Source organism: Bubalus kerabau, chromosome 2 (genome assembly GCF_029407905.1).
Source record: "Bubalus kerabau isolate K-KA32 ecotype Philippines breed swamp buffalo chromosome 2, PCC_UOA_SB_1v2, whole genome shotgun sequence".
Lineage (NCBI taxonomy): Eukaryota > Metazoa > Chordata > Mammalia > Artiodactyla > Bovidae > Bubalus > Bubalus kerabau.
Genome location: NC_073625.1, coordinates 185,742,165 through 185,767,265, shown reverse-complemented (window position 1 = coordinate 185,767,265; position 25,101 = coordinate 185,742,165). Strand labels below are relative to the sequence as shown.

Sequence of the window (25,101 nt, the reverse complement as noted above, 5' to 3'; positions counted from 1 at the left end):
GTACCTGGCCACCCGACTGTGGACTGTCACCCGCCATTTATGCCTGCAGCTCATAAAATCACACTGGGCATGCGGCTGCCCAGGGGCCCGAGACCCCGCAGCCTCCTTGTGCTGCTGTAATTGCCTCCACTGATGAGGACGAGGTCAGCGCTCATCCCCTGCGGCTGACACAAACCGTGAGGTGACTGGATGGTGGACACTGGTGTTGGCCGTAAGCACGGCTGTCTTGCCCGTTCTGCATAGTCTCCCAGAGCTGGGGCAGCCTGGGGCTGAGTGAGTCTGAGACGAACCCGAAACCCACTCTGGTGACACCTGACTGAAGCCACACAGTGCTTGGTTCCTTCATAGCATGATCAGCAGAAATAATAATAAGCTTACTTATCACAGCATCAGGGAGTACAAGATACACACATGATTTTTTAAAATTCGTGCTACATGAAAGCAACCTAGAAGTCCATTGACAGAGGACGCGATAGAGAAGGTGTGGTACACACATATAATGAGTATTCAGCCATAAAAAGGAAAGCAACTGGGTCATTTGCAGTGATGCAGATGGACCTAGAGTCTGTCATACAGTATGAAGTCAGGAGGAGAAAAACAAACACCACATATTAATACATATATACAGAATCCAGAAAAACGGTACCAATGAACCTCTCCACAGGGCAGAACAGAGACACATGTGCAGAGAGTGGACCAGTGAACACAGCAGGGAAGGAGAGTGTGGGACAGACTGCAAGAGCAGCAGTGACGCGCACACCAGCACGTGTAAAACAGCCAGTGGGAAGCTGCTGTGAAGCACGGGGAGCTCAGCTTGGTGCTCTGCGATGACGTAGACGGCAGCTGCGACAGGCGGGTGGGAGGGAGGCTCAAGGAGGAGGGGATATATGTCTACATATAGCTGACTCATGCTGTTGTACAGCAGAAACTAACACAGCATCATAAAACAATTATACCTCAATTCAAATAAATACTTTAAAAACAAAACAAAAACTCACGCTAGTATTTGGCTTTACAGGGCTGAGTCCCACTTAGTCATCGGTACAAGCTCCCACCACAGATCAGTCGTAGCAAAAAGTGGCCATAAGGAACGAAGTCACACAAGCGCTTGCAAAAATTTTAATTAGAAAAAAGTGATTTAAAAAATACGTAGCAGAATTGTACTTGATGGGGCAAACAAGCAGTCACTCAAAGTAATTTAATCAGGGGTCCTAGCTTGTTTTTTAACTTTCTTCCATTCTACAGAGCATAAAAATTATATGCTTTAAAAAATACCCTTCATTGGAAATACTTTATAAAACACACAGTTTAAGCATAAAACAATGCATTATGGGTTCAAGAATACATTTATAAAGCACAGCAATGAAACATTCGCTTCAAATACGTAGACAGTATCTGAAGGTTTGCCCAACAATGACATTTGAAACAGAGGAAGAAAAGAGCACTGTCAATTAGTGTTACTCTCCCAGTACTACTGCATGAAATTAAAACACAGATTTTCAAATTCTAGTAGTGGTATTAAAATTAAGCTACTTGGTAATCGGGATTAAAAATAGCTCCAACTCTTTAAAGCACTTACGTTACTAGAAAAATCTGACTTTCCAGTTGGCAAGATGACCTTTAAAACATGTCACGAGTGCCGATCACAAGTAACAACGTGTAGCCCATAATGTCACACGCTTCTCGTCCCAAATCTGGTGCCATGGTGGCCAGTGCACATGTGTGAGACTGACCTTCACGGCCCATGACAAGTATAGAAAATCGTGATTCTTCTAAGAATCTCAACATGAAGTCCAAGAACAAACATGTTCAACAACAACTAATCTGTGGCTTGTGTTTCTTTAAAAAAAAAGGATAAGTCAGACTTGCAACCTCCTAAGTGAAAATTTGTTCTTGAAAGTGCTGTAGTCGAATTTATCTTCGTTTTCAGCTGAAAGGATGAAGCACAATAGCCACGACTTTGTTACAGACTAAAATCCAACAGGTAATTCCAACACCACCTAAAAACAAAGAAATTCAACATGAGAGCATGCAGGAGTGCCGCCCACATTTCCTGCCCCTGCTGCCTTTGACTTCTGGCAAACGGAGCACGCCAGTCCTCTCTGAGTCATGCTGGGCTAGGTCTAAGTTTGTGTTCTGTGGGTTCAAACTGATCATGCTTTCTACCGATTCACGGACCTGCAGGAATTACTCAGAACAATAAACAACGATTTGAATTTCTCTTTCCTGCCTGAGAGCTGTGCATCATTACTTATGACTGACTGTATTATTTATTATTTACATACTGACTGACATTATTATTAACTGACTGTAGGACCACCCTCTCAGACCACTTGTCTTTCCCTCCTCACAAAAGCATTACAAACACGGAGCAATGTTTCTCCGGGCTTTCCCTGCCCCACTGATGCTGAGAGACAGGACGGCAGGCCACAAGATGCCTGGAAGGGTGGCCTCTTAGCTCCTCGGCTCAGGACCACTGAGAACCACTGGCCGTGCCCTCCTGGTTGAATCCAGAAAGGGGGAAGAGGAGGGGAAGGAAGGGGGTTGGCTAAGCTGATGTAGTAATTCACCGCCAGTGTGACCACAAATCCCAGCCAGAGACTGGCCGAGCAGCACGTGTCCTACAGCATCCACTCCACAGCAACAACCCGGGACAGAAACAAACGTCCTTTAGCAGGGAAAGTAGTAGATGATAACACACCTAACTGAAGAACAGCTACTCCAAGTTCCTTCATAAAGAAACCCCGTAAGCTGCCCTCTCAGCATAGCCAGCAGCATTTCAGTCTGCTAATGTGAAGAAACTTAATGATATGGGAGAGTGAATGTCACTCAGTCGTGTCCAACCCTTTGTGACCCCATGGACTATACAGTCCACGGAATTCTCCAGGCCAGAATACTGGAGTGGGTGGCCATTCCCTTCTCCAGGGGATCTTCCCAACCCAGGGATCGAACCCAGGTCTCCCGCATTGCAGGCAGATTCTTTACTGTCTGAGCCACTAGGGAAGCCCAATGTGGGAAAAGGCTTAAATAATAGGAAGGGTAAAAATTATATGTGCCAGATAACTTTTACTGTATAAAAATATATAGCAAAGAAGACTGGAAAAAATACACCACAATGTTAAGAGGGATATCCAAGTCTTTAAAAAATTTTTTCTGATATTTCTACTCATTCTACAAACACATGCACTATTTTTTCTTTTTCTGGCCATGCCAGGTGGCATGTAGGATCTTAGTTTCCCAGCCAGGGATTGAACCTGAGCCCCATGCAGTGGAAGCACAGATTCCTAATCACTGGACTGCCAGAGAATTCCCATGACATGGACTGATTTAACATCTGAACAAAATTCTTTCAAAAGTGAAAGAATGGCCAACAGCAGGAGATGCTGCTGAGGGACTAAGCATAGTGTGAATTCAAAAGGAGCCACTGAATCTGGGAATTAGAAGTGGTGTTTCAAAAAACGGGTATCAGACCATGGTATTGGCCTTGGACTGCAGAGGCAGGCTTGGGCTGAATTATAGCTCTGCCAGTTCACAGTTCGGTCATGCGGGACTAGTTAAGTAAATTCTCCTGGTGTTGGCTTCTTCGCCGCAAGCCTCGTGGGAGGGGAGGACACAAGCACTATTCACCCCAGGCGGCAGGGGGAGGTCACCTGACTGTACACGCCCCACATCAGCGTTAGCCACACTCCCCCACCACGCTTGCCAGAACCCTCTCACCTGCGACTCTCGTAGGAAATGCTACCAGGCGGTCCAGGGGAGTTATCCACTTGCTTGGCACCACAGCCACAGGGACAGAGTAATACTTCCAGATGAGTGAGACCATCAGGGCGGCCTGCGGAGACACGGCTGGTGAACAGAGACACCCTGCCCGTCACACGACCCACCACCACGGAAAACAAGGAAACGGGAAGACAAACAGGAAACTCGCCCAATCAGTGACCTCACTCCCAGCCAATCCAGTCCTCATCATCCACACACACGATTAAATTAGCTGATACATTATCCAAGGTCTCCAAAGTGTAAGTGTTCCCTTCCCATTAAGCAACTCCTCGAAGTGGCCAGCTTATGCTAAATACACCTCGTTTGTGACAAAAGTGATGTCTCTCGGACCCTTGAGAAAACTAGCTGCTCCTCCCATCCTCAACCCAAGCGCAGCAGCAGCCCTCTGTGATGTTCAACGGCCCCTCTTTTCCCAGCAGCGTTCTGTCAGCCGTCTTCCGTCCTCTCCATGGTCTTGAAGATGCCACCCAGGTGACCAGACCTAAGAGCGCGGCTCTCGCAACTCCTGTCCCTGTGAAACCTCTCTTGTAGCAAAGTGACTGCCCCAGGATCAAAGTCCTCACACGCCCAGACCACCGGGACTGTGGGGGCAGGGCTCCCAGCACTGATACTCGGAGATCATTGAAAGCAGCTTCTAGCCTCCGGTGCAGCCCATCCACAACCTCAGGGTGGAGGGAGAGGAGCAGGGGCGAGAAATGAAACAAGGGAAAATCCACCAGATGAGAAAGTTGGGAAGCAATGGTGCTGGACTTGGGTGAGAATAAGGTGTCCCCTGACTGGGATAGACAGCTACTCGTCATCTACATGGGTGACAAGCAACCGCCACATCACTGACCACCTTAGAAAATACAATGTCTAAATAAGCTATCAACTACAAACAAAAGGGTTTCCCTGGGTGGCTCAGATGGTAAAGAATCTGCCAGTCAAGGCAGGAGATGCAAGTTTGATCCCTCAGTCAGAAGATCCCCTGGAGAAGGAAATGGCTACCCACTCCAGTGTTCTTGCCTGGAAAATTCCATGGACAGAGGAGTCTGGTGGGCTCCAGTCCATGGGGTCACAAAAGACTTGGCACTAAACACGATTTGGCGACTAAACAACAGAAGCAACAGACAATAAATGCTGGAGAGGACGCAGAGAAAAAGGAACCCTACTGCACGGTTGGTGCAAATGTAAGCTGGTATAGCCACTATGCAGAACAGTATGGAGACTAGAATAAAACTACCCTATGACTCAGCAATCCCACTGCTGGGCGTATACCTGGAGAAACCACAATTCAGAAAGACACACACACTCCAGTGTTCACCGCAGTACTATTTACAACAGCCAGGACATGGGAGCAACTCAGATGTCAATCAACAGGTGAATGGATAAAGAAGCTGTGGTACATACACACCATGAAATATTATTCAGCCATAAAAAGGAACAAAGTTGAGTCAGTTGTAGTGAGGTGGATGAACCCAGAACCTGTTATACAAAGTAAGTCAGAAAGAGAAAAATAAATATCAAATATTAACGCATGTATGTAGAATCTAGAAAAATAGTACTGATGAACCTATCACAGAGAAGAAAAAAAAAGATTCAGAGAAAGGACTGGTGGACACAGCAGGGGAAGAAGAGGGTGGAAAAGAGAGAGCAGCACTGACACACATAGACCATCATGTGTAAAACAGATAGCCAGCGAGAAGCTGCTGTGCAGCACAGGGGGCCCAGCAAGGCACTGTGATGACCTAAGGGGCGGAATGGAGGCAGAAGGCAGGCTCCAAAGGAAGAAGATATGTGTATATAATTATGACTGATTTGCAGATGTATGGCAGAGACCACCACAACATTGTAAAGTAATTATCCGCCAATAAAAAAATAAATAAAAGCAAATAGGAACATGAAAAAATAATAATATGCTCTCTGACTTGACCCCCCAGGCTCCCAAAACTGCAACATGGAAGAACTCCAGAGAAGCTCATGTGCTAAAAAAATTCCAACGTTTAACAATTCTTAAAGAGAAAAGCTCAGTCACGTCTGACTACAGATACCATGAACTGTAGTCCTCCAGGCTCCCCTGTCCATGGAATTCTCCAGGCAAGAATACTGGAGAGGGTAGCCAGGAGAAATAGCAACAACCTCAGATATGCAGATGACACCACTCTAATGGCAGAAAGCAAAGAGGAACTAAAGAGCTTCTTGATGAAGGTAAAAGAGGAGAGTGAAAAAGCTAGCTTGAAACTCAACATTCAAAAAACTAAGATCATAGCATCTTGTCCCATCACTTCATGGCAAATACATGCAGAAAAAGTGGAAAGAGTGGCAGATTTTATTTTCTTGGGCTCCAAAATCACTGTGGACGGTGACTGCAGCCACGGAATTAAAAGATGCTTGCTAAAAAGAAAAGCTGTGACAAACCTAGACAACATACTAAAAAGCAGAGGCATCACTTTGCTGACAAAGGTCTGTATAATGAAAGCTGTGGTTTCCCAGCAGTCAGGTACAGATATGAAAGCTGGACCATACGGAAGGTGGAGGGCTGAAGAACTGATGTTTTCTAATTGTAGTGCTGGAGAGGACTCTTGAGAGTCCTTGGCTAGCAAGGAGATCAAACCACCAGTCAACGTTAAAGGAAAACAACCCTGAATATTCACCAGAAGGACTGATGCTGAAGCTGAAGCTCCAATACCTGGGTCACCTGATGTGAAGACCTGACTCATTAGAAAAGACCCTGGTGCTGGAAAAGACTGAAGGCAGGAGGAGAACGGAAGAGGATAAGACGGGTGGATGGCATCACTGACTCAATGGACATGAGTCTGAGCAAACTCTGGAACATAGTAAAGGACAGTGAAGCCTGGCATGCTGCAGTCATGGGGTTGCAAAGAGTCAGACACAACTTAGTGACTGAACAACAACAAAGAGAAAAGCTAAAAGAGACTAAGAGGAAGAAAGGTGCTTTTTTTTAAGTCTAACTTAGAAATTCACAGTGTTCAGAGTCACACACTAGCAGGACCAGCCGGCAGCTGAAAGTGGGAAAGCCTGAATTCCCAGACCTGGATTCTGGGTCACACGGTTTTGGAGGACTTCAATGACCCCAGATGACACAACAGGACACTTACTTGCAATATGTAGAAGGCAACACTTATAACCCATTTTATCTTGGCCAACTGAGCTGTCCGTGCTTTCACTGAAAGGAAAAACAAATGATATCAGTCCTTAAAAAAAAAATAAAATAAAGAAAATATTCAAGAACACAGAAATGTTTTTTCCTCTCATTAAATATTTTCTAACTATGTATGCAACATTTGCTCACCATGCTTAGAAAATATAAAATGGAATTTCTTAAAAATCACTCACCATGCCATTATTTAAAATAGAATCACAAACAGATTATGAGACCTGAAGCTTTAATTTTAAAAACTCTTAAAACTATTCATCTAAATCAGAGATTCATTTTACAACGCACTTCACCAACAGAACTATACTTTCTTTCCGGACTTCCCAGCCCACAAAGAACACTAATCCATAGTCTAGTTTGTCTCAGGCCTGTGGAAGCTCCCTCAGTGTGTTTTACAAGCCACGCACACTCTTGGTACACAGGCTGACCTCCTCTCCATCCCATGAGAGAGTTAGGAACAGTGGCTGAGTAAGACCTGATCCCCACCCTGAAGTCAACACTCAGATAAGGAGACTCCTGGGCAATTTTTATAGTGTTCTCAAAAGCCCTTGAAAATTCACTGTAAGATTTTCCTGGGCTTCTCTCAGAAAAGTGTTGAATTTGAGAATATCAGCCTACAGAGAATGAAGAAAATCTAAGAGGATGTTAAAGCTTTCTGTGTGGGTTTTTTTGTTTTGTTTTTTGAGTTAAAAAAAAAATTTTTTTGGCCACACCTCAAGGCTTGTGTGATCTTAGTTTCTGGACCAGGGATGGAACCTGGGCCCCCAGCAGTCAAAGTGCAGAGTCCTAACCCTGGACCACCAGGGAATTCCCAGATGTCTGTGTTTAGAAAGCAAAGGTTCACCAGCAAACTAAGGAGAAAGTAAGAATTATTGTCAGGTCTCTTCCAGACAACTTAAAACTCTCCATCAACATCAGAACATTGAAGCTCAAAGGGTGTATGCTATGCATCTTCATATAAAGGCTTCTCTGTGAATCAGCTCTTACAAAGCTTTCCAGGCTACAGCTGAGCACAGTACCATGAGTTTTGAGTTTATCCGTCATCTTGTTGATCTTCCTCTCCAGCCTGGCATATCTGGCGAACTCGTCCATCATGTTGACAGTGGAGAGCTCCTGCTTCATGCCCTGGATCTCGGCTCGCATCTGGGACTCCTGCTCTGCGTCCTTCTGCAGCACCCGGGACATCTGGGGGAGGAAACAGCGGGGTCAGGGCCTTGTCCCCCACCTCCTCCTCCGTCCTATCAGCTTGCTGCTTCCTGCCCCTGGGCAAGCTGCCCTTTACCTCCACAGCCTGGCTTTGCTGCATGTGCTGGGCACGCTGCCCACAATCACTGCACAGATAAAGACTCCTTGCAGGCGAGTCCCCTGTCAACTATGCCTTTCCTTCAGCTGCTATAGCACAAATGTACGTAGCCTTCGTTTTTACTGTAAAACTGTGATTATAGGATGAAAACTGATTCCACCCCCAGAGCTGCACTCAGGTGGCAAGGATCCCACATCCTCTTCCCGCCCTTAAGAATTCAATTCTGTCCTCAATTAGGGCAGAGCAGGGTTGGGTGCTGGGTGTCAGAGATGAAGTGGTGGCTGGTGAAGACAGCGCTCCTACAGAGGAGCTGCCTGGCATGAGTCAGAGTCCCAGCAGGTGAGGGGGGCATACATAAGCATACACGACAGGAAGAAGGAACCCAGCCTATCATGGTGTCAGAGCCCCAGAGAGGGATGGGGCAGTGCTGGAGACCGAGGACCATTTACAAAGCACTGAGCTAGTCAAGTAAACCTACTAAGGATTATGGTAGCAGTGTTCTCACCGTTAGAAAAGGGAGTGAGAAATAAAAATCCATGGAGAACTAGAATGAGTCCTGCAGGGGTAGATTAAAATTGGAGACACGTGCCTTTCCAGACACACAGACAGAGGAAATAACAGACATAAATGTTTGCAAAGAATATGCCTGCACAGCCAGGGCCCCCATGGGAAGCAGCTGGCCCAGGCGCCCTCTCCAAGGTGTTCCTAGCGCCCAGACAGTGGAGGGGACCCACTCTCGCCACCCCTGACGCCCTTCCCAGGCACCGCCCCACAACACACACACACACACACACACACACCTGCCAGGAACGCCAGTGGCCCAGACTCCAGATGGCAGTGGCTGCCAGGGGGTGCCAAACCGACCAGGACGAGTGAGGGTCCCGAGAGAGTCAGGGGAGAGAGAGGCGACCACTCTCACAGGGGCACACAGAGAGGTCCACGGGCGACCTTGTAGGGCACTAAGAATCCCTCGGGATTGGCCCCGAGTGATGCGTGTACATCCCCAAATCCATGCCCACAGCACCTGATGAGATGTAATGAAACACAGCATCCTTCATGTGACAAACCCGCCAACATCGGACAGAGACATCCGCAGAACGCCATCGTGCAACACCACTGCCCTGCGAGCCTCGGGAACGTCAGCCACACAAGTCAGGGAAGGACCAAGACTCCTTCCAGACTAGAGAGGCCTGACAAGTATGCGCTACACACGACCCTGACGAAGGTCCTTCTGCTCGGAAGGACCTCGTCAGGACAGAGAACCCTGAATGGGACAGGAGGATCGTACCTAACGTTTGGACTGTGGACGAGGCCGCTGTTTATACCCTAAAGCCTCGTGGAAAGAGAAAGAGGGTGTTCAGGGTCACAACTTACTATCAAATGGCTCAGGAAACAAAACCAGTTCTTTCTATTGAACTTTTCTGCACATCTGTGTTTGTTTCAAATTTTAAAATATATAAACATTTCAGTGTACTGGTACATAGCAGGTGCACAATAACTGAGTCTGTTCCTCTAGCCCCAATGCCCGCTGCCCGGCACAGTGTGGTGACTCTTCAGTTCCAGGGGCGCAGACGCGCCCCTCCCCTCAACGCCCCACCAGGGCCGCTTTCCGGCACCCGAGCAATGAGGCCCTTCGGTCGCCAGAGGGCGCCTGCGCCGCAGCACACCATGTTTACCACTGCGAAGCCTCCTGCAGGCCTTGAGCCTGTAGCCGGACCTCCGCTCTGCTCGTCTTGTCCACTTTGCCCTGGACTGACCACTGCCCTACACTCTAACTAAAGGACATACACTCCGGCCAGATCCACCCTAGAGAAGAACACAGGAATGTGCCCAACTAGCTCTAAAAACCACAGAATCATCTTAAGAGGAAGGAGTTCATAGATGCTGCTTAAACTTTGTAAACCAAGAAACTGCTGGGTGGGGAAAAGGACTTTCAGAGGTCACAGATATTCTTTATCTTGATTGTTGTGGCGGTTACCCTACTGATTCACCACTTTAGGACAAACAAGGGGGAAAAGAGGAAGCAGTGACAGATTTCATTTTCTTGGGCTCCAAAATCACTGCAGATGGTGACTGCAGCCATGAAATTAAGACGCTTGCCCCTTGGAAGGAAAGCTATGACAAACCCAGACAAGCACATTAAAAAGCAGAGACATCAGTTTGCCGACAAAGGTCCACATAGTCAAGCTATGGCTTTTCCAGTAGTCATGTATGGATGTGAGAGCTGGACCATAAAGAAGACCGAACGCCAAAGAATTGATGCTTTTGAACTGTGGTGTTGGAGAAGACTCTTGAGAGTCCCTTGGACTGCAATCCTAAAGGAAATCAACTTTAAATATTCATTGGAAGGACTGATGCTGACGCTGAAGCTCCAATACTTTCGGCACCTGATGTGAAGAGCCAACTCACTGGAAAAGACTGATGAGATTGAGGGCAGGGGAAGGAAGCAACACAGGATGAGATGGTTGGATGACATCATCGACTCAATGGACATGAGTTTGAGCCAACTCCAGGAGATAGTGAAGGACAGAGAAGCCTGGTGTGCTGCAGTTCATGGGACTGAAAACAGTCAGACACAACTTAGCGACTGAACGACAACAACTGGCTTGAGATTAGACAGCCTATACAGCAGTAGGATGCAGCAAAAGTGTATGACCCAGGTCCAAGGACAAACCCAGTATCTTTCACCTGAATGACAAACAGCCATCTAATAAGGCACAAGACTCATGCATGTGCAGACTGCAGCAATAATTTCTTGTGAGAATGTGGAAGCTGCAGGGCTTAGGTTTGCTGTAAGCTTGGGGAAGGAGCTGGAGATGATGACAGGTCTTATTTATAGCTGTTATTTTTGTGTTTGTTTAGTCGCTAAGTTGTGTCCTACTCTTTTTCGACTTCATGGACTGTAGCCCGCCAGGCTTCTCTATCTATGGGATTTCCCAGGCAAGAACACTGGAGTGGGTTGCCATTTCCATCTCCAGGGGACCTTTCTGATTCAGGGATTAAACTCACATCTCCTGAAAGACAAACCCAATAAAAAGTGGGGGAAAGACTTAAACAGACATTTCTCCAAAGACGACATACAGATGGCTAACAAACACATGAAAAGATGCTCAACATCACTCATTATTAGAGAGATCCAAGTCAAAACTACAATGAGATATCACCTCACACGGGTCAGAATGGCCATCATCAAAAAGTCTACAAACAATAAATGCTGCAGAGGGTGTGGAGAAAAGGGAGCACTCTTGCACTGTTGGTGGGAATGTAAATTGATACAGCCACTATGGAAGACTGTATGGAGATTCCTTTAAAAACTAGGGAGGGAGGGTATGGGGAGGGAGGAGGGCTCAGGATGGGGAGCACGGGTATACCTGTGGCGGATTCATTTCCATGTTTGGCAAAACTAATACAATATTGTAAAGCTTAAAAATTAAAAAAAAAAAAAAACCTAGGAATAAAACCACCATATGACCCAGCAATCCCACTCCTAGGCATATACCCTGAGGAAACCAAAATTGAAGGAGATACATGTATCCCATTGTTCATTGCAGCACTATTTACAGTAGCTAGAACATAGAAGCCACCTAGATGTCCATTGACAGATGAATGGATAAAGAAGTTGTGGTACATATACACCATGGACTATTACTCAGACATAAAAAGGAATGCATTTGAGTCAGTTCTAATGAGGTGGATGAACCTAGAGCCTATTATACGGAGTGAAGTAAGTCAGAAAGAGAAAGAGAAATATTGTATACTAATGAATATATACAGAATGTAGAAAAATGGTACTGAAGAATTTATTTGCAGGACAGCAATGAAGAAACAGATATAGAGAACAGACTTATGGACATGGGGAGAGGGGAGGAGAGGGTGAGATGTATGGAGAGAGTAACATGGAAACTTACATTATCATATGTAAAATAATCAATGGGAATTTGCTGTTTTATCTCAGAAAGCTCAGACTGGGGCTTTGTATCAACCTAGAGGGGTGGGATGGGAAGGGAGATGGAAGAGAGGTTCAAAAGGGAGGGGATATATATACCTATGTCTGATTCATGTTGAGGTTTGACAGAAAACAACAAAATTCTGTAAAAGCAATTATCCTTCAATTAAAAAATAAATTAATTTTAAAAAATGACTCGCATCTCCTGCATTGCAGGTGGATTCCTTACCACTGAGCCACCTGGGAAGCCCAGGAACAATTCACTGAGGAATACAAAACCAACAGCCTCTTTGAACAACTGAGATTAGTTCTGTATGTGGTTCTAAGATGAGGTTTGATCCCTGGGTGGGGAAGATCCCCTGGAGGAGGGCATAGCAATCCTCTCCGGTATTCTTGCCTGGAGAATCCCATGGACAGAGGAGCCTAGCAGGCTACAGTCCATGGGGTTGCACAGAGTCGAACACAACTGAAGTGACTAAGCAGCAGCAGCCAACATGAGGCAGAGAGAGATGGGGATACGTAGGGAGAATCTAGGTGATTCTATAGGTGTGCCAGGCAACACACAAAATGAGAGAAAAACCTGCAAGTCATATATTTAATAAGGAGTTAATATCCAGACTATATAAAAAATTTCTAGTGTAAGTGTTAAGTCTCTCAGTTGTGTCCAACTCTTTGTGACCCCATGGACTGTAGCTCGCCAGGCTCCTCTGTCCATGTAATTCTCCAGGCAAGAATACCGGAGTGGGTAGCCATTTCTTTCTCCAGGGGCTCTTCCTGACCCACGGATCAAACCCAAGACTCCTGCTTTGCAGGCAGATTCTTTACCATCTGAGTGAAGAACTGAAGTGTTAGTCGCTCAGTCATGCCTGACTCTTCGCAACCCCATGGACTGCAGGACCCCACCAGGCTCCTCTGTCCATGGGATTTTCCAGGCAAGAATACTGGACTGGGTAGCCATTTCCCTCTCCAGGGGATCTTCCCGACCCAGGGATTGAACCCGGGTCTCCTGCACCGCAGGCAGAGTCTTTACTGACTGAACTAGGAGGGAAGCCCTGTCTGACTCAACTGTGAAAACACAGCCCCTTACTCTGGAGGTGCACCTGCAGAGGATGCCCTTCTCCCAGGGACAGCTCCTGAAGCCCCATGGAAAAATGGCCGGCAGGGAATTCTGATGGTCCAGCAGTTAGACCATCTAACTCACTACCTCTAACTGAGAGGGCTGAGGGTCCAGATTCAGTCCCTAGTCAGGGAACCAAAATCCCACAAGCCATGTGGCATGGCCAGAAAAAAGGCCACAGAGCAGAATAGACATTTTCCATATACTGATAGCCAATAAACACATGAGATGGTATTCAACATCACTGATCATTAGGAAAATGAAGATAAGCCACTCAGCATCCATTAGGATGGCTATTATCCAAAAAGAAAAAAATAATAACCTAAAAATAACAAGTGATGGAGAATGTGAAGAAATTGAAATGATGAGAATTTAAATGATGTGGCTGCTGTGGAAAACAGTATGGCAGTTTCTCAAAAAAAAAATAAAAATAGAATTACTGTATGATCCAGCAATTCTACTTCTGGATATTTACCCAAGAGAAGTGAAAGCAGATTCAAATAAACACTTATAATACCAACGTTCCAACAGCATTACTCACAATAGCCAAAAGGTGGAAACAACCCCAATGTCCATCAAAAGATGAGTAAAAATCAAAATGCAGTATATACGTAAGTGCATACTCAGTCACTCTGTCGTGTCCAACTCTTTTCGACCCCATGGACTATAGCCTACCAGGCTTCTCTGTCCATAGAACTTTCCATGAAGGGATACTGGAGTGGGTTGCCATTTCCTACTCCAAATACAATGGAATATTATTTGGCCTTAAAAAAGAAGGAAATCCTAACACAGGCTACAACAGGGATGAACCCTAAAGACATTATGCTAAGTGAAGAAATAAGCCAGATGGAAAAGGACATGAAATATAAGACAGAAAAATATGATTTCACTTATACGAGGTGCCCAGAAGAGTCAAATTCAGAGAGACAAGAGAGTAAACTGGTGGTTGCCAGGCGCTGGGGGAAGCGGCACGGGGCTAACCCCCCGGTTCAGTGGGGAGAGTCTCTGTTTAGGAAGCTGCAGCTGTTCTGGAGATGGATGGTGGTGACAGCTGCACGACGATGTGAACAGACTCAATGCCACTGAACTATGTACCTCAAAGTAGTTACAGTGGCCAATTGCATGCTGTGTATATTTTACCACAATTTTTAAAAAAATAAAATGAAAGAAAAGTGGGCAAGGGCCTGCTCTTCAAGGGTATTTTATGCAATGCTAAGTACTTGGGACATCATCTTAAAGACAAGGCAGCATCAGGAAAAATTCTGAATGGGGGATGGGATTAAATGGGGGATGGGATTAAGACAGAATTCCCCATGCCTCAGGGCAAGGTGGTGGTAGTGGTAAAGAACCCACCTGCCAAAGCAGGCGACATAAGAGATGCGGGTTCGTTCCCTGGGTCAGGAAAATCCCCTGGAGGAGGAAATGGCTACCACCACTTCAGTATTCTTGCCTGGAGAATCCCATGGACAGAGGAGCTTGGTGGGCTACAGTCCATGGGGTCACAAAAAGACTAGCACACACTTGGGTGGTAAGGTCCTAGAATAGAGTTGTTGTTCAGTCGCTCAGTCGTGACCGATTCTTTCTGACCCCAAGGACTGCAGCATGCCAGGTTTCCCTGTCCTTCACTCTCTCTTGGAGCTTGCTCAAAATCATGTCCATCGAATCGGTGATGCCATCCAACCATCTTATCCTCTGTCGCCCCCTTCTCCTCCAGCCCTCAATCTTTCCCAGCATCAGGGTCTTTTCCAGGGTAGAATAAAAGAAAAAGAAGTAGAAATTTTGTCTATCTTTAAACACCCGACCATCACCGCCGGGCAGATTTATATCTGGAGAGAATAGCAGAACTGAGTTCCCAGGATCCTGCTACAGCGTGGTGCTCCCCACCTTTGAAGTCTGGGTCTGAGTCAGACAGCTCCTCAGAACCACTGTAGGCATACAGAGGGCGCCCTTCCCCGGGGAACAGCTCCCTACGTCTCCCACACACACCTCCCATCAAATGTGCCACCCAACCCCATCCATATTCACGCTCCAGAAGGGCAGACCTTGGAGAATCACAAACCAAAGATCAAATCTCCAGCCATCAGTCACCAGCTGGATGACTTAGTACAACTACTAGACTCTGGGCCAGACACCTCCTCCTGGAGGTATAGGAAGATGGGATGGCAGTGACAGCAGTCCTGGCGACTGAACACGAGGAACTGTACTCATGATTGGGCAAAACGCCCCGCAAAATGCTCCGAGGTGGCCGTGGCTCCTCTGGGTACAAGAAACAACACGAAGAGCACTGAGATTCTCTGTCTATGCTGTCTCCAACCCCTCCCGCCCCACGAATGGGAGCCCCTGCACCCTGAGACCCATCCCTTGGGACCTGGCACAATAGACACTGCACACAAGGCGGGATTTCCCCGAGCCCCGGCTGCCGAACACTGGCCCTCAGCACCCGAAGGCTGCTCTCCGCCCCCAGGGACCAGAGGATAACAGAAATGAGGGGGGAGGCCGGCAGAAAGGCACTGGGCACTCCAGGCTTAAGGGCTGCTGCCACGTGAAAACGTGGCCAAGTGTGGGCAGGTTATTATGTTTTGTTTTTTCTCACCGAGAATCCAGAAACCCAGATTTAGGGGTAAAGCTTTGTACCCAAACGCTAGCACACTCAAAAACATCTTAGAACACAGAACAGCCCAACCGAGACGCCTCAGCAGGCCGAATCCGGCCCTCAGGCGGCCAGCTGGAGACCCCTATGTCTACCGCAGGTTGGCCGAGGACTAAAGCTGCGACCCCATCGGTCCCTGGAGGGCCAGGTAGCCACTTACGAAAAAGGAGAAGGACGGGAGGAGGATCCTGAGCACATTGCACCCAAACACGAAGCTGAGCACCAGCAGCCACGCCCAGCGGTCGGCCTCGACAGCGCTCATCTCAGAAGCTAGCGGCGTCGCCGGGTCCGCTAAAGCAGCTCCATGGGGACCACGCCGACGGCCGCGCGTGCGCATTGAGAACTGCGACCCGCAGAGGGGCGCCGCCGCGCCTGCGCACTGAGCCGCGCTTCGGGAGGCGGGGCCATCTTTTCTTCTAATTTCTTTACATTCCCGGCTTCCGTAGCCTTCTTGCTCCGGTTCTTTCATCTCTGCGGAACATATTTTCCAAATTCGGCCTCCACCGTGACTTTAGTTTTGTTTTATCAGCAAACTACTTGTGTTATTATGTAATTAATACTTTCTTTAAATTGACTCAGCTTTATTCCTAAGCAACTGTATTTTTAAAGACACAGTCCCGTAAATAGTGACCGTCATTACAGTAGCAAGGAAACGTAAAAACGTTTTGCAAGTAGAGTTCAGTAAGTAGTCTTTACATTTCAAAACTAAGTGAAGTGAAGTCGCTCAGTCATGTCCGACTCTTTGCGACCCCCATGGACTGTAGCCTACTACGCTCCTCCGTCCATGGGATTTTCCAGGCAAGAGTACTGGAGTGAGTTGCCATTTCCTTCTCCAGAGGATCTTCCTGATCCAGAGATCGAACCCAGGTCTTCCACACTGTAGGCAGACGCTTTACCGTCTGAGCCACCAGGGAAGTCCATTAGATCAGATCGGATCAGTCGCTCAGTCGCTCTTTGCGACCCCATGAATCGCAGCAGGCCAGGCCTCCCTGTCCAAAACTGCGTACCTGAAAAATAAGTAGTATCGTAAAAGGCCATGGTTACATTCAACCTGTAAAAAAGGGCTTACCAGGTGGCGCTGGTGGTAAAGAACCCGCCTGACAATGCAGGAGACAAGAGACGCAGGGTTCCATTCTCACATGGCAACCCACTCCAGTATTCTTGCCTGGAGAATCCCATGGACAGAGGAGCCTGGCAGGCTACAATCCATGGGGTCGCAGAGAGTCAGACAGTACTGAAGCGACTGCGCACAAACCCACATGTAGGTGAAGATGACGCTTTTGCAGTAAATGGATGCTAATCCCATTTATGTGTACTAGATAAAGCAAAAGATGATTAGCTCTTCTGCCTGGCTGGAGTCTGAAAACTAATTTCCAATCCAAATGAATGGAGGAGCTGTGGTTCTACAAATTTCTAGTTAAAGAAGACATATGAGATGTGACTGTTCAATAGAGACAGAGTGAATTATTTTCATGGAAAGGTGATGCTAAGCTTACCAAAACACAGGCTTGGAGCCTGCTTCTCCTCCATAGCCTTACCCTGAAGCCAGACCAGCCAAGGCTGCACCCTGGCTACCTCTACCCACTAAAAGTTTAGAAGAATTGGATGCAGCAACAACCTTGTGAAAAGTGAAGTCAGGTCCTCCTGTGTCCATTTCCTGGAAACCAGTCTCCACTTTCAGGAGGAAGAGGACAGTATTGCCTGCTCCCCAGGATTTGGTTTAAAAAAAAAAAAAAAAAAAAAAAAAACCTGGAGTGTGTCCAGTCTAGGATAGTACAACAGTGGTGAGAAAAGACCAGCAGTACCTGGTCTTCAAAGGCAACCCAATTCGAGTAACTCAGCTCTCTCCTATTGCTCTATTTGGGTAGCTCTCAAAAAGCAGAAACATCACTTTGCAGACAAAGAGCCCTATATTCAAAGCTATGGTTTTTTCAGTAGTCATGGATGACCATACAGGATGGACCATAGAGGATGGATGACATGAGAGTCTGACCATAAAGAAGTCTGACTGGTGAAGAATTGATGCTTTCAAACTGTGGTGCTGGAGAAGACTCTAGAGTCCCCTTGGACAGCAGGGAGATCAAACCAGTCAATCCTAAAGGAAATCAACCACGAATATTCATTCTAAGGACTGATGCTGAGGCTGAAGCTCCAATACTTTGGCCACCTGATTCAAAGACTGACTCATCGGAAAAATGCCCTGATGCTGGGAAAGATGGATGGCAGGAGCAGAAGGGGATGACAGAGGATGAGATGGTTGGATGGCATCACCAACTCAATGGAAATGAGTTTGAGCAAGCTCCAGGAGATGAAAGACAGGGAAGCCTGGTATGCTGCAGTCCATAGGGTCGAAAAGAGACATGACTGAGCTACTGAACAACAAAAAACACCAACAGTTGAAGGCTGACAACACTATCCAGGCATCACACAACTTTCAAGTTAAAAAAAAAAAGAAAAGAAAGCAGCCATCCCTTAGAAAATAAAGATTGTGATAATGTCACAAATGGATTTCAGTCCAGAGCAAGACTGGAAGAAGATACTATCACCACTGGGGGCTTTCACCAAACCATTTCTTTTTCAAAACCGGACCCTCAAAAAAAAAAAAGAAAAACTGGAACCTCTGACATAATACAACAATTCCTCTTCATACCACTTCACAGAATGGGGTTCAGTTCAGTTTAGTCTCTCAGTCGTGTCCGACTCTTTGCGACCCCATGAATTGCAGCATGCCAGGCCTCCCTGTCCATCACCAACTCCCAGAGTTCACTCAGACTCACGTCCATCGAGTCAGTGATGCCATCCAGCCATCTCATCCACTGTCATCCCCTTCTCCTCCTGCCCCCAATCCCTCCCCATCTCAGAGTCTTTTCCAATGAGTCAGCTCTTCACATGAGGTGGCCAAAGTACTGGAGTTTCAGCTTTAGCATCATTCCTTCCAAAGAAATCCTAGGGCTGATCTCCTACAGAATGGACTGGTTGGATCTCCTTGCAGTCCAAGGGACTCTCAAGAGTCTTCTCCAACACCACAGTTCAAAAGCATCAATTCTTCAGTGCTCAGCTTTCTTCACAGTCCAACTCTCACATCCATACGTGACCACAGGAAAAACCATAGCCTTGACTAGAAGAACCTTTGTTGGCAAAGTAATGTCTCTGCTTTTGAATATGCTATCTAGGTTGGTCATAACTTTTCTTCCAAGGAGTAAGTGTCTTTTAACTTCATGGCTGCAGTCACCATCTGCAGTGATTTTGGAGTCCAAAAAAATAAAGTCTGACACTGTTTCCCCATCTATTTCCCATGAAGTAATGGGACTAGATGCCATGATCTTCGTTTTCTGAATGTTGAGCTTTAAGCCAACTTTTTCACTCTCCTCTTTCACTTTCATCAAGAGGCTTTTGAGTTCCTCTTCACTTTCTGCCATAAGGGTGGTGTCATCTGCATATCTGAGGTGATTGATATTTCTCCCGGCAATCTTGATTCCAGCTTGTGCTTCGTCCAGCCCAGCGTTTCTCATGATGTACTCTGCATAGAAGTTAAATAAGCAGGGTGACAATATACAGCCTTGATGTACTCCTTTTCCTATTTGGAACCAGTCTGTTGTTCCATGTCCAATTCTAACTGTTGCTTCCTGGCCTGCATACAGGTTTCTCAAGAGGCAGGTCAGGTGGTCTGGTATTCCCATCTCTTTCAGAATTTTCCACAGTTTATTGTGATCCACACAGTCAAAGGCTTTGGCATAGTCAATAAAGCAGAAATAGATGTTTTTCTGGAACTTACTTGCTTTTTCCATAATCCAGCAGATGTTGGCAATTTGATCTCTGGTTCCTCAGCCTTTTCTAAAACCAGCTTGAACATCTGGAAGTTCACAGTTCACATATTGCTGAAGCCTGGCTTGGAGAATTTTGAGCATTACTTTACTAGCATGTGAGATGAGTGCAATTGTATGGTAGTTTGAGCATTGTTTGGCATTGCCTTTCTTTGGGATTGGAATGAAAACTGACCTTTTCCAGTCCTGTGGCCACTGCTGAGTTTTCCAAATTGGCTGGCATATTGAGTGCAGCACTTTCACAGCATCATCTTTCAGGATTTGGAATAGCTCAACTGGAATTCCATCATCTCCACTAGTTTTGTTCGTAGTGATGCTTTCTAAGGCCCACTTGACTTCACATTCCAGGATGTCTGGCTCTAGGTGAGTGATCACACCATCGTGATTATCTAGGTCATGAAGATCTTTTTTGTATAGTTCTTCTGTGTATTCCTGCCCTATATCAGTGGCTTTTATGTTAATGTTAAACCACTACTGAGACTGTTGCAGTGAAAAGGAAAAAAGAGGAATACGTTTTTCTTTCCCTTTCTTGAGAACAGTGAGCAGACCTAAACATTCCTAGTTTTTACTTAAACTGTTCCTAATCGGTAGCCTGTAACTAAGTTTGCTTTTCTGGCCCCTGACTCTGCCTGTCTGTAACTAAGTGTTCTGTTCTGCCCCCTAAGCCATTTTGCACCTATTATCCTTTGACTCTGTGCTAATTACAACCTGTAGCTGGTGCTCACCTTTGCAGCACTCTCTTCACAGACCACCCCTTTTCTCTTTTTACAAATCAGAAAGAAGGCCACAGTACAATAAACAAAAGACAATGGATCCAACTACCAGGATACTACTGTCAGAGGCTACCAGAGGCCAGCCAATGACTGTTTTTGAAACATTGCAAAAGGAAGAATATGAGGCCCTAATACTTTTGCTCCTTATCACCGACCCCTGGCTTTGAGTCTTCATCTTATATCAGTCCCTAGACTCCTCATACAGAGAGGAAACCAACCCTGAATATTCACTGAAAGGACCTGATGCTGAAGCTAAAGCTCCAACACTTTGGTCACATCATGGGAAGAGATGACTCATTGGAAGACCCAGATGCTGGGAAAGATGGAGGGCAGAAAGAGAATGGGATGACAGAGGATGAGATGGTTGGATGACATCACTGACTCAATGTCATGAGTTTGAGCAAGCTCCAAGAAATAGTGAAGGACAGGGAAACCCAACCATGCTGCAGTCCATGGGGCCACAAAGAGTTGGACACGGCTTAGTGACTGACGACACCAAGAGTCCTCATGGAAATGGGGGGGGGGAGCGGGGGGCACAGTTCTTGAGGCATAAAACTACTGTGTTCCCCTCTCCACCAGCTGAGGATTAAAGCCACCTTTCTATTTCCTCCAAACTCTCTCTCCATATTTTTTATTTGGCTTTGGTGAGTAGAGAAAGCCAAGATTTTGGCCGGCAACAATTGGAGAAATGAGTTTTCTAATAGAGACCAAATCTTGGTCAGATACTTGGAGGAACTTCAGCAGGAACCAGAGACATGCCCAGAACTGAGTGATTTAGGGTCAGTGACTGAGGGCGGCCCACCTGTGAAGTCTTCTCAAGACAGGCACACCCAGAAGGCAACACTGAACTAACTGCAAGGTGAAAATGAGATAGCTTCAGTTCAGTTCAGTTCAGTCGCTCAGTCGTGTCCGACTCTTTGCGACCCCATGAATCGCAGCACGCCAGGCCTCCCTGTCCATCACCAACTCCCAGAGTTCATTCAGACTCATGTCCATCGAGTCAGTGATGTCATCCAGCCATCTCATCCTCTGTCATCCCCTTCTCCTCCTGCCCCCAATCCCTCCCAGCATCAGAGTCTTTTCCAATGAGTCAACTCTTCGCATGAGGTGGCCAAAGTACTGGAGTTTAAGCTTTAGCATCATTCCTTCCAAAGAAATCCCAGGGCTGATCTCCTTTAGAATGGACTGGCTGGATCTCCTTGCAGTCCAAGAGACTCTCAAGAGTCTTCTCCAACACCACAGTTCAAAAGCATCAATTCTTCGGTACTTAGCTTTCTTCACAGTCCAACTCTCACATCCATACATGACCAATGGAAAAACCATAGCCTTGACTAGACGAACCTTTATTGGCAAAGTAATGTCTCTGCTTTTGAATATGCTATCTAGGTTGGTCATAAATTTTCTTCCAAGGAGTAAGCTTCTTTTAATTTCATGGCTGCAGTCACCATCTGCAGTGATTTTGGAGTCCAAAAAAATAAAGTCTGACACTGTTTCCACTGTTTCCCCATCTATTTCCCATGAAGTGATGGGACCTGATGCCATGAGCTTCAGTGATTCCCAAATCAGGGAAAACAGAAGCAATAAAGAGAAGAAACAGTTCAGTGGGAACTGAATTCACCTCTTCTTAGGTTTGCCCACTTGGTTGTACTAAATAATGACGATGATCACATACAAGGTTGAACCAAGCAAATGACCCACAATCTTTCCACTGGGAGCTAGGGGTACATCGATATTCAGAGTAAGTTAAGTAAAATCTGTAGTGTTTGTTTCAGTAATTGACTGGCACAAATGAAGTGCAGGCAGGTACCTCGCTTACACAAATCTTATAGTCATCATCTTGCTCAGTGGCTGTCAGAGGCTTCATCTTGTCTGTATATTGGCAGCCAGTCCTAGGTCCAAGATGGCTAACAATGTATGAATTAGGATCTCTTGAAAAACTGCATTCTATGATAGTTGAATATTCAAGTACTCTTGTGTGTGTGTGTGTATATATATATATATATATATATATATATATATATGCATGTGCCTGCACATGTGTGTATAAGGAGCTAATTAGAAAGGAAAGTGTAGCAGATTGTAATTTGAGCTGTTTTGTTGTTTTTTCTTAACTGTTGACTCTTAGTTTTTAAAAAGCATTTGTGCAGAATTTTAAAGTGCAAATGTTAAATATCTTTCAAGGCAGAGAGGTTATTGCTAGATAGTGGTTGAACAGCATCATAAATGTACTGAATGACAATGGACTGTATACTTTTTTTCCAATTTGTGTCAAGAACCATTTCTATTGATACCTAAATTTTTATATTATCACATAGGCCATTACAGTGGGTTAAGTAGAGTTCCCTGTATTATACAGGAGGTCTTATTAGTTAGATATTTTATAAATATTAATACTAATTTGTATATGTCCATCCCAATCTTCTGATTTATCCCTTCCCCTTACCCCCAGTAACCATAAGCTTATTTTCTACATCTGTAACTCTTTGTTTTCTAGATAAGTTCATTTGTACTTTTTTAGATTCCACATATAAGCAATATCATATGATATTTCTATCTTTCTGTCTGACTTACCTCACTCAATATGACTATCTCTAGAAGGAAATGGCAACCCACTCCAGTGTTCTTGCCTGGAGAATCCCGGGGACAGGGGAGCCTGGTGGGCTGCTGTCTATGGGTTGCACAGAGTCGGACACAACTGAAGCGACTTAGCAGCAGCAGCAGCAGGTCCATCTGTGTTACTATAAATGGCATTATTTTGATATTTTGTTATGGCTGAATAGGACTGTATGCTTTAAAGGCATTAATTCATGTCATGTGAATTTCACCTCTATTTAAGAAAAATATTGCTAGAACCATTCTCTTTGTTATGCTAAGCCATTCTGAATATGCAAAATTCAGTAGGGTAAAAATTGATCTTCTTACTGTTGTTAGTGCAATAAATCTCATTTAGACCTCGATTTTTCATAGGCTTTTACTGTGTCCAGAAATGCATCTCTAAATAAAACTGTTATGAGCTTTTTCTTCTAAAAAAGTTATTTTAAAATAATAGCAGGGACTTCCCTGGTGGTACCATGGTTAACAATCTGCCTAAGCATGCAGGAGACTCCAGTTCCATCCTTGGTGAAGGAATTAAGATCCCTCATGGACTTCCCTGGTGGCTCAGACAGTAAAGTGTCTGTCTACAATGTAGGAGACCTGGGTTCAATCCCTGGGTCGGGAAGATTCCCTGGAGAAGGAAATGGCAACACACTCCAGTACTCTTGCCTAGAAAAATCCCATGGACAGAGGAGCCTGGAGCAGGCTACTGTCCATGGGGTTGCAAAGAGTCAGACATGACTGAGCGATTTCACTTACTTATGCTTGAGAGCAACTAAGCGTGAATGCCACAACTAGAGAGCCCCTGCATTGTAAGGAAAGATGGGTGCCACATGCCACAACTAAGACCCAATGCAGCAAAATAAACAAGTAAAAAAATAATTTCAAACATAAAAATATATATAAATGGTGTCCAAAAACCCAGTACCCTTTTTTTTAATATTCACCTACTTTAACATTTAACATTTTACCCTATGCTTTATCATTTACTTTATATCTTTCAATATACAACTAAGAATATTCCCTTATATAATCATAGTACATTCATCAACTACAGTGAAGTAAACGTTGATCCAATATTTTATCTAATCTGCCATTTGTGTTCCAGTTTTGTCAGTTAACCAAATAACGTCCTTTGTAACATCTTCCCTCCTGTACAAGAACTGGTGCATGGACCGACATTATATTTTTTTTTATTTTTTTAAGAGCCCAAAGGTTATTTATTTGATCATTTTTTGTACTTGATGTACTCCTGTACTCCTTGTTTATGTGGAAGGAGCCCAATTACATGGTAGTGTGAAAATTCTTTGGGACTGCCCTTCTTTGGAGTTAGAATGAAAACTGAACTTTTCCAGTCTTTGGCCATTGCTGAGTTTTCTAAATTTGCAGCATATTGAGTGGAGCACTTTCACAGCATCATCTTTTAGGATTTGAAATAGCTCAGCTGGAATTCTATCACTTCCTCTAGCTTTGTTCCTAGTAATGCTTCCTAAGCCCCACTTGACTTCACACTCTAGGATGTCTGGCTCTGGATGAGTGGCCACATCATCATGGTTATCTGGGACATTAAGACTTTTTTGTACAGTTCTGTGTATCCTTGCCAAAACTTCTTAAACTATTCTGCTTTCATTAGGTCCTTAACAAAAAGACCTTCAGTCCTTTATCGTGCCCATCTTTGCATGAAATCTTCCCTTGATATTTTCAATTTTCTTGAAGAGATCTCATCTTTCATATTCTATTGGTTGGTTTCCTCTATTGCTTTGCATTGTTCACTAAAGAATGCTTTCTTATCTCTCCTTGTTATTTTCTGGAATTCTGCATTCAGTTTGGTGTATTTTTCCCTTTCTTCTTTGTTTTTCACTTTTCTTCTATTCTCAGCTATTTCTAAAACCTTCTCAAACAACCCCTTTACTTTCCTGCCTATCTTTTCCTTTGGGATGGTTTTGATCACCACCT

At 45.3% G+C, this 25,101-nt stretch overlaps 1 protein-coding gene across 1 annotated transcript; it reads right to left on the bottom strand.

Moving 5' to 3' along the window:
• Positions 1-1,103: 1,103 nt before the first annotated feature.
• Positions 1,104-16,298, bottom strand: GET1 (guided entry of tail-anchored proteins factor 1). Its single transcript, XM_055569719.1, has 5 exons — positions 16,114-16,298; positions 7,957-8,122; positions 6,879-6,946; positions 3,718-3,832; positions 1,104-2,000 (listed from the first exon to the last, which is right to left on the bottom strand). The coding sequence occupies exons 1-5, from the start codon at positions 16,288-16,290 to the stop codon at positions 1,927-1,929; spliced, it is 600 nt and encodes a 199-aa protein (XP_055425694.1). The 5' UTR covers positions 16,291-16,298; the 3' UTR covers positions 1,104-1,926.
• Between the last annotated feature and the right edge of the window lie 8,803 nt (positions 16,299-25,101).